Source organism: Empidonax traillii, unplaced genomic scaffold, assembly GCF_003031625.1.
Source record: "Empidonax traillii isolate 1590-97213 ecotype Southwest subspecies unplaced genomic scaffold, ASM303162v1 scaffold54:size2178333, whole genome shotgun sequence".
NCBI lineage: Eukaryota > Metazoa > Chordata > Aves > Passeriformes > Tyrannidae > Empidonax > Empidonax traillii.
In genome coordinates this window covers 1,368,691-1,379,541 of record NW_020955247.1, presented here as the reverse complement: position 1 = coordinate 1,379,541, position 10,851 = coordinate 1,368,691, and the positions used below count along the sequence as shown (strand labels likewise).

The following is a 10,851-nucleotide window of genomic DNA, read 5'->3' as shown; positions in this document are numbered from 1 at the left end:
AAAAACAAAAAAAAAAAAAAAAAAAAAAAAAAAAAAAAAAAAAAAAAAAAAAAAAAAAAAAAAAAAGGAAGAAAATTAAAACCAGTTTTCAGTTTAAGAGTAAATTCTCAGTTACCTACTTAGGAGTATCTCAAAGCAAAGTTCTGAAGTTACTAATAAAATTTACTTTGCATTTATAGTGCATGACAGCAAGATATATAAAAAGGTTATGAAGTGAGACACTTCAGACACACCTATAAGAACTCTTAAAATGCAATTTATATGTCCACTAAGACTATCCCAAACTGACTGATTTACTAACTCTGTTGCTCACCAAAGACATTTTATCTTCCACTTCCATTGTTACTGATCATTAGAAACATAATACAATTGTTTTAGAAATTAAATAATATTCTAAAATCTGAAGCTCCAGTCCATTATTGCTACTTTAACTAAGTACTGGGAATAGTAAATTCATATGTTTGCACATACATCGCATTAGAGTACTCTCATATAAACTCTTCTTTTCAAACTCCCTTCAAACACCCAATAACCTCCATAATTCTTATCCTGCAATAACAGTGTGTGCAAGATACCGATCCCAAAATATTTTGCAAATATAGAATGAGCTAAGTTATTTTTAATTGTTTCTAGTGGATCTACAAAGAAAAATTATTACCTGTTATATAAATTGATCTCCAATTTGTTTATAGCCCTACACTCCAGGAGACTTGTTTTTGTGATACTTCCTCATGATATGGAAGACTTTCAATCTAGTAAAATAAGTTACAGTCTACCAACTGAGAAAGAAATCAAGAAAACATAATGCTGAAAATTTTGTCCTGGGAAGAGATATAGCAAAACACAGATGGTGACACACTCAATGAAATCAGGCTGGGCTGCATTTTCCTCCGGAGGCTGAAGTGAAAGGCAAGGTGGCTAAGGCCTAGGAGATGAACTAGATGTGGTACCACTAGCAATCTGAAATCCTATTTCCTTCTCCCAGTGGTTCACAGTGACAGATTAAAAAAAAAAAAAAAAATCACCTGTCATTATCTTGAATACAAAAGATAGCCTCTCCTTCAGTGTCAATATCTGCTTCATGCATTCTATATCCTGAATAGAGGCGTACCAAAAAAAAAAAAAAAAATGCATAGGTGTCACTGAACACTTGGGTGTCATACACACCAGCTAAGGCTGGTATGAAATGAAATTAGATGAAGAATCACAATTTTTTTTACCATGAATGTTTTTGTCTTTACCTAGAGGAAAACACACTAAGCACTGAAGTACTGAACCTCATTCTTGTCCTTCGAACCATCAAATATTTCCAACACAGAGAACAAGGAAAAAGCATTAACAGCAATGTCTAACCTACCAGCCAAAATTAAACTGTGCGTAAAGCACCTCATAACAAAGAAGCATTCAATCTCTAGCCTTAAGGCACTCTGCCTCCCTCAAAATCAGAAATTCAGAGTATTTCAAATTCACATTGCTACATTCCCAAACCAAAACAATTATCCATCTGCAAATCCTGACATGCTTTAAAAGCTAAAATAAATATTCTGTTGAGCTTGACTACCAAAATGGAGCAGACTCCACAGCTCTGTAACAGCAGCTGACCGCCATGCACAAATGCTTTGTACTTCCCTGGCTGCAGCTTCTCAGGATTACCTACAGGCCTGTTCTTACTAGCCAATACATAGTCAAGTGGTCTGGTAACATTTCTGTACCTTCCAAAATCACATTATGCCTGCACTGCAGTCTTCTCAACCACTAATCCAACAGCAACTTTTTCATTACCGCTACACAAGTACCATGATTCCATTGCACCAAAGGGAGGCTCTCACAACTTCAAAACTGAAAAGTATACTTCTAGATAGCAATGCAGAGCACATTTACCACATGCCTGTTGGCAGCAAATCAAAAAGGACTCACAGACAAAATGCAATACTTAGCATTCACTTCACACTGGCCTTCTGAAGTACAACACCTTTTTCTGTAGTACACAAAACTGTATTTAATACGTTTACTGGTCAATAGTGACCCTGTAAGTTTTAACAGATTTTAGAGTAGAAGTGTTAATTAGATTTCAGCAAAAAGAACAGTTAAGAAAAATAAAATATGATTTACAGTACTGAGCATCTGTCTTCTCTGAAACATTAATACAGCAGTTTCACCAGTAGGATAATCAACAGTTGAACAGATCTTTGTCTCTTTTAAAAATGGTATCAAATGTTAGAATAAAATCTAACAATGGATACCCATTGTTGCTATATACAGGTACTATAATAAGTCTGTTTTAGCAGCAGCACAGGGACAGGAGCTCTACTAATATAACTTAAGCAGCAGAAGCTCTTGAAATTCTTTTGTTCCACTTATCAGATGAGTAAGTACATAAGAGTCTTCATTCACTTGCAAAGACTCGTAGTCATTATGATAACGACTCCTTTATTAAGACACGTTAGAAAAATCAAGACAACAAAAAGTAAAATATTTTTTACGCTCTCCAACACACAACACGATTTCTTTAATGTACTGACTCGTTTCTGCAAAAAGGAACTGTACCATACTGTAAATACCTGGCTGTCCAAGAATAAAAGCATTTTAAGTATCCTCCAATAAGGGCTTTTTTAACTGAAAAAAAAAATCCCACATTAAAAAACTCAGTTCTACTCAGTATTTTTTTGCTGCAGTCAAATTAAGGCAGCAGTTACTGTTTACTCCTCTCCCCCTCAGCCCTCCTAGTAGGAAACTGAATTAAAGCACAGTTAAATTATGGGTATACCACATGAAATACACCTACAGCTCATCTTCTAATCGTACAAAGAAAGACTGATAGTATAAAAGATGAATTCAGAAATCAATAAAAAAATACTAAACTGCTTTCTATTAATTCCAAAAGTCCCACTGCTATTTCAAGTAAGAATTCAGCAATAGTTTTATCTGTAGTACTGTGCTTTTGGTAACATACCAGTTTTTCTTATAATTCATACTTGAATATTAAGAAAATACACATTTAACCAATTTTATTGGAAGATATTTTAAATTCCATCACTTTGCCAGGTGGCTAGAAATTTCTGCATACTGACTATGATCTCAAACTTCAGGAGGAAAACAGGAGTTGTCACAGGAGTGACAACATTATGGCAGAAAAAACCTAAAGGAAAGCTAAGTAACAATGAGACTAAGATGAGTCACATCTTCACATTAATTTAAGAACTATTTTTAATAAGTTTTCGGTCCATTTCCCTGAATAATTAATAATGTTTCAAAAAAATCCAAAAGTACATAAAATGTTTCCTCTTCCAGAAAGATTCTGCATGATATTGCACATTCATATGGATATCAATAAAGAGCATATTTAAGAGTAATGGTAAACCTTCCTTATGAGCAGATTCTCTCCAAAGGAATACATTGAAATGTTAATAATTATCCATGCAAGTCAAGAGCACTTTTTATTAAATACAAAGAATTAATACAGTTTAAGAGTCCTGTATATAAAAACTGCATATCTATCATATTTCATGCCTATTTTTTCCCTTATTCTCTCAGGGAGAAGAACTATAAAAGATCCCTCCAAATGTTTTTCCACTCAAGCATGTCTTCAATCTTCATGGCATTTAAGACACAGTAAGACTCTTTCCACAGAAATTAATAAAATACATTAAAAAAAAAAAAACTAAGCCACAAGGTCATTAGAAAAGAAATAAAAAGGAATATTCTAGAAATAAATAAAGAGGTTTACAGTAGACAAATACTGGCTTGAGACAAGGGAATACCAAGAAAACATACAATTTCAAAATGCTACTTCTTCCATCAAGGAGGCCCACAAGACCAGAGGAAGCACAAACAAGCTCTGTTGAAAAGAGCTGGAAGGTAAAATAATCTGTAATCCTAATAACAGTTTCTTTATTTGCCTTCTGGGAGATATTGCAGCAAAATAACTTCATTTTCTTCCAGAACTATTCACTGCCATGTTAATGCCTCTCCCTCCTCTCCACGCCACCTCAAAATACGGTGGGATTTCACAGGGGCTACAGGAATTTTATCCCTTAAGCATCAGGTTATTTCACACTAAACACAGGTCAGTTTGCGGCCTAAACTGTGGAATTCAGAAAATAATGGCTCTGCTTACAAGAGTGGGAAAGCAAGGGAGTATGACTCCCTTTTCACCAGCTGCTTCTGAAACTATAGTTTGGTAGTCACTTGCTATTCATATACATGTACACATGTAAACATGAGAAGAAGGGGAAGTTCAGTACAATTAAATGCAAAATACCCAGTCCACATAGTTATAAAGCTATCAGACAAATTACAAAAAGGTTGTGTGAATAAACAATAACTGCTAAGGAAAAGATTACTTCACTGTAATTAAAAAAGCCTGCAAATGTGGATTTTTAGGGGTTTAAAAGCCAGAAGACTTCAGACAATTGTGACTTCTAGTGTGGTGAGTAATTATGTACCAAGAAATCTCTCATCTGCTCACAATTACTATACTTGAAATTTCCTCCAGCAGCAACAACTATTTTTATACCTCCTATGATAGACTCTTCTGCAACTTGCACACTGAAGATCACTTCCTTTAATCTCGTCTGGCTCTGACAAAAGTACAGCACTGCCCATAAGGCAACATTGTCCTCATGGATAGACCCAGCATAAGAATTTTTAATATCTCATGTTCTAGGAAAGATTAGCTGCCTCCCGAATTTACCACTTGGTCCACCAATTTACCAATACTATGTTTTCCATCTGTTCATGTGACAAAATTTCTTAAATCTATGCTTGACAATAAACAAGCATGACATGAAAAATCAGTAAACTAACTGCCACAAATTACATGAGAACAGAAAGTGAATAATACTGCAACTTTTTTTTCTTGAAGAATCTTAGACTGCGTAACTTCCTGGGCTTGAGAAGACAACTCCTACAAAGACGGAGAAAGAGACTGCTGCAGAAAGGTAAGGAATCGGCAATTTTTTCAACTTCTAAGAAGATGGGAACAAGAATATTACTTTCTTCTCAAGGAGCCTTTACCACAAGTCTCAAGTGGACACCTGAGAAAGGCTCAGAATGGAGCTTTCAGGGTTCTATATGTGCTAGGTGAGGCTTTCACTTTTGAATAAAAGCAGGTTACTGCAAAAACAGAGGAAGTCTAATACAAGGTTCTTCATAAATATTGATGAAACTCAGTAAACCATCAGCTTTATCTTTGTGTCTTATTCAGTAAACAAAAAGGTAAACAAAGTTACATTCACTAAGACATTTTTTCCCCAAGAAATACTCCCATCAGGGTTCCTAGCTCTGAAAAGCACTGCCTAATTTTTGAAGTCTGAACTAGAAATTACAGCTTTATTCTTACCTCTACTACACAGCTCCTTTCCAATTTTAGATATCTATGCTTGGTTTTCACAGCTGGATACAGTCCCTAACTTGTAGGTTGCCATTACCCATTAGTTAAGCACTTAAGATTTCAGCTTTCCACTTATCCACTATTTCACAATGCTGGTCTAGTGTACCCTGACAATTTATAACTACTTACAAAAGAATGCCCAGACATCATATTCTGATGACATTCTCCAATTAGCAAGCATTTGAGACTCAACATTTTGACTAGGTATCTGCAATTTTATTTTCCATCTATGAAGAGGAACAGATAATGTTATGTCTTGCGAAGAGCTGTCTCTAAAGATTCTTGGCTGCAAAGCATTCATCCTACAGTAGCATCAAAAAAAATTTTCTATATTAATTGAACATATTAGAAGGTATGTTTCATCAGAGAGAGCCTTTAAAAAACATAAAAAATGTTGAAAGCTACTAAACTAGGGAAACACTATCCAGGCCACTGCAGTAATGAACATATGATCCTGAAATTAAAGTAAAAAAGTGAAAGTGGTATTTAAAAAGTATTAAAACTCATCATAATGCACACACATTCAAGGCAACAAAATGAAAGTGGTGTTCCCTGACTTTCAGAGATGACTTTTAAACTTAAATAGCATTTTATACTGGTTTAAGCATAACTAAAATCCGTTATAGAATCCAGGCTGCCTTTGCTAAAAAGCAACCACCTGAGTGTGCATGTAAAAAGCCAGTTAGCAGCCCATTTATACTGTAAACTTCAGCATTAGTAAAAAATGGGAAAATAGCTAACTACACGATCTACTGTAGGAATTAAAGGAACATTTTCAAGGAAATTATACTTTTTTCCTAGTTTATAACTGATTTAGAGAATATCTGTACTCACTTTCCTAGTTTAAGAAGCTTCACATCTTTCTAACTGATTATACGCAGTTTTGTGAAAGGCACAAAAATATGGGAGAAGTTTTAGGTATTGCTCACCTATAAAAGCAAAAGGTGACAATTGGATCATTCAGGCGACCATCATAAGAGTACTTCTGGGTATAAAAGCACCAAGGGGAGCGAAATGAGAAATTCAAATATTAAACTGCATTTAAAGTTACACTTTTTATAAAAGTATTTAAGAGGTTTAAAACTAGCAAGCAGCAATATATACTGTATCAACAAAAGTGAAGTAAAGCTAAATTGAGTCTGAAGCTATTCACAGTAACTTTCAATAAAAATACACAATAAGTAAACAGCAATTTGGAGATCTGTAGTGTTTATTCAAAAAGAACGCACCGGGAACAGTCTCTGACTACTTAGTTTAAGGTATACCCATATGCAGACAAACACTGTGATAGCTAAAATTCATTAAATAGTCAGGATTCCAAAAACACACTTTAAATTAAAGAGTAAAGCAAAAATGTGTTACAGTACTTGAAAAAAATTATACATTAATCCACTCACTCACAGGGCTTCTTTCTGCTTTAAGTAACTAAGAATACTTTATTAAATAGATTTATACCCTAAATCCAAAAACTTCTGTCAAAAATTGATCCTGGATTACATCACAGTAAAATGCATAACACTCCTTTTTTACCTCCAGATCCTAGCTGCTTGTAGAATCTGTATTCCAAATGTAGCTGTGGTGCTCTCGACTTCATTGGCTCCTGATTTAAAAACAAAAACAACATTTAAAATAAAGCCTAAAAACTAATATACTAACCTACTACTAGCCAAACTAGCCCTACTGTTTCCAAGCCACATAGAAAGTTTGAATGTTTTTTCCAAAATTAGTGGCAATTAAGAAACCTAGAATATGAAGCCTCCCTCAGGTGACACTAGTGCATACAGGGCCAGTTATAACTTGTATGGCTCTACTGGACCGGAGTCCAACATGCAAACCAAAGCACAGACCTACAATGGAATACTTCAAAAGTAGCATGGCTCTCCAAAGCATGTAGGTGACATACCTTGCAGTTCCCAAAAAGTGACATTGATATGCAACTTAACAGCTTAAAAAGACTCTCCAAAAACCTATTCCACAGTAAAATGTATCCTTATTAAAAAGTGTTTCATCCTAGGATCTTAACAAAAAATACCAAATCCTTCCACCAAATAGTAACAAGCTTAGCAGAAACTGAGTATCACCACCCTAAACTATAAATCCAAAACAAGCAAAATGCCAGAATAAGTTTGTAGTTTAAATCTTTCCTTTCTCAACATAATTTACGCACACTAATGAAATCTTAATTCTGTGTCTGACATGCTAGCACATCGAGGATAGATCAGCATAGATCAGCACTCCTATGATGAAGCATAGGAACACACAAACAGCCTAAATGAATGCCCTAACTTTTGGAGTATCTCTGTTTGCAAAGTAAAGGTACTTTACCACAAGACTCTTGAAGTTATTTCCAAGGGCATCTTTTGTTTAGAAGATATGCCTAGTTTCTTGTGATATATAACACAGTCTTAAGGTTAAGCTGAGCCAGGGGAGATTTAGGTTGGATGTTAAGAAGAATTTCTTTACTGAAAGGGTGATTAAGTATTGGAATGGGTTGCCCGGGGTGGTGGAGTCACCATTCTCGGAAGCATTTAAGGAAAGACTGGATGTGGGACTTACTGCTAGGGTCTAGCCGACATGGTGGTGTTCGGTCATAGGCTGGACTCAATCTTTTCCAGCCTAACTGATTCTGTGATCTTCCAATGCACCAGCGATAATTCGGATATTACCAGTGCATTATTATTACACAGTCTGTTACTACTAGAACTGCAGTACATACTTAGCAAGCCTTTTAATACAGCTAACAGCAATAACTGACACTGCTGAATTCAATTTTCTGGAAAAGTTTGGGCAAGCTGATAGTAATTTTCCTCACGCGATCTTCTCCAGAAGCTATAACACGACTGACCTGGGTTGTATTCTAATGTCATATCTGGGGCATAAGAACTATAAGCTCATGTGCAATCACGAGAAACTTAGTGCTCTTTCTCAACTCATCTGCCTCCAACAGTCTGGTGTTTGCAATTCCTGTTAAAGTCCCTGTCAGTAAACTGATGTTGCCAGGATGCCAAAGGTTGATGCCTAAAAGTAAAGAAGGACCAATGTAACATTTTCTGCAAAAAAGAATTTACTATCTGCTTTTTACGCTTCAGAGCATTCATCGTAGCTGAACACTGTCATCCTTTCCAGCTAAGTGAGAAAGAACTCTCTAAAAAAGAGTGCTTATCCTTCAAAAAAATTAATTACTAAGCAAGACTAGCTGAGCCTCCAGACAATCCTAGTTACAGTTTATGAGAAGTACATATGAAATTTATGATCAAGCATTGAAGACAACTATTACCAAACAAAACACTTTACTGTAAACATGAACCTAAGCAAATCAGTGCAACCTCAATCAGTGCAATCAGTATCAACCTTTAATACTCAGCTTTCAGATGTATGAGTAAACCCATTATGAAGCATTTATTTAAACATTTTAACCTTTCATAAAACTACATGAATTTAACTACTAGCTTGCCTGCAGTAGTGTTATAAAAGTCTGTTAGTTACAAAATACAGTCTCTGCATAGCATCTAATTAAAACTTATGATTCTGCCTGCTATGAGGAAAATATTTTATTCCACAAAACTGTGCACGTCTGCTGATTATAATAATACAAGACACTGTCTTAATTAAGTTTAATTTTGTTCAATTATACAGTTTTGCCTCAATCGATAACAACTTAATTAACAACTTAATAGCCTCTTAATGCTGTTAGACTGTCCCATAAAAAGGATGTTTGTAAAAATAAACACAAATAAAAAAATAAATAAATAATTAGTTTGTATGTATTAAATTTATGTGAACAAATGTACACAAAAAGTTGTTCCAGGGAAAAGAAACAGCTTCCAGGTTTTGCGACGCACATTTAGTTCTTCATGAGCACTGCTTGTTTTGGTCACCTGCAGGAATCCTGATAAGCCTCCAGAGGGTCAAACAGTCAAACAAGTCTACTTGACAACTACACAACAGCCAAAGACTGAAGTTAAACCTTGAGGGACAATTAAATATTTTTACTCTTGCAGTAAAGGTGAACAAAACGTGGTAATATGTCCTTATAGTCCATTTACTAGATGGCAGTCTTTAGGAATTGCCTTATTTTTGTAAGGACACTTAGATATCTTCCTGTAACTCCAGATATGCAAAGGATGTATCATCTTGTTTAACAAAACATGTGAAAGGGCAAGCACAAATAAGCTTTTCACCTACATTTTTTTTTTCTGCAAGAATAAAACAAGAAATAGCAAATCACGGTTCTTTATTTTCATTAGTGTTTTGATATATTTCGACACATAAAAATAAGATTGGGAACATATAACTCTTCAAATATCACATTAATCCCAGAGGATTTTGAAGCCAACTTCTCTGCTTACCAAAAGAAATTAGTTTATTTTGTTTTACTTACATAAGCCCAAGTCTTCACTAAAGTACCCTAAAAGAACTGTTCTGGGATTTGCAATGTTCTATAAATGACCTTCCCTACACTGCTTTTATATTCAACTCTAATTATTTCAAAGCTTCAGTATTAAAACCTAGACACCTTTTCCCTGCAAAAGAGCATTCCTCTTTTAATGAGGGACATGGGGTCTTGCTCCCATCAAAGAATTAATGTGCAATTTACTATACCTGAGCAACAGAAAAAAACAGCTCCTTAGTTTAGCAGACAGCGTCTTCTGATCTAAGTTTTTTCCTTCCTTTTTTTTTCTTTTGTGAGATGTTTATAAATTCAAATAAAAGAATAAAGGCACCTGAAATGTGAAATGTTTTTCAAGTTCATAATGTTCTTTCTTTTCACAATTATTTTTGTCCCAAATACTTAGAACAAACTACTAGACCATTTTGAAGACATGTCAGTTCCCTTCTAAAGGGCTTTGAAAAAGCATTTACTTGAACTGTAAGATTAGAAGTTTTGAAGAACTTTGATAACCCAAAGCACAATACAAATAATCAGCCGTCATCCACTTTTCATGTTTTTAAGTAAATTAGTGGGAACTCCTGCTCTGTATATGGGTATATGTATGGGTATATAGTGGGAACTACTGCTCAGAGTCTCTGCCTCACACTTTCATAAGCAATGGCAAACAAAAACTATTTTCAGGTAAAAAAATTTTTTGTAACAGGAGAAGACCAGTCTCTTAAACAGATGTGCACTAGGATTTAGATTTACTACAACCTCCTAAAGAGATGCTGAAAAGGTATCATTCTAAACTGTGGTTATTCATTGAAACCAAAAATAAAGGAGGAAAAAAGCCTTGAAACCAAGCGCAAACTTCTTTCCACACACACCTCACTTATTTAGCAATTCAAGCCTTAACAGTGGATTAATGAATCAGTGCCTCAAAGATTTAAAGGCAGCAGTTTAAAGGCAGTAATGACCACTTTGCAACTTGCTATATTTCACACAAAGAAAAAAAATTAACTTATTTCTAAAAGCAGCTCTGTGGAATACCAGGTATAAGCACGTTTCATCTCAAACAGAAAAA

The 10,851-nt window shown here is 34.8% G+C and overlaps 1 protein-coding gene across 8 annotated transcripts in view; it reads right to left on the bottom strand.

Moving 5' to 3' along the window:
- CSNK1G3 (casein kinase 1 gamma 3) overlaps positions 1-10,851 on the bottom strand; it is a 71,517-nt gene that overhangs the window by 30,759 nt on the left and 29,907 nt on the right. For 7 of the 8 annotated variants that reach the window (XM_027879351.1, XM_027879353.1, XM_027879349.1 and 4 more), the window contains one exon: positions 6,923-6,992. In XM_027879351.1, the coding sequence (XP_027735152.1) occupies positions 6,923-6,992 (70 nt within the window). Of the gene's footprint in view, positions 1-6,321; positions 6,378-6,922; positions 6,993-10,851 lie in introns of all 8 variants that reach the window. The other variant, XM_027879356.1, reaches the window with a different exon arrangement.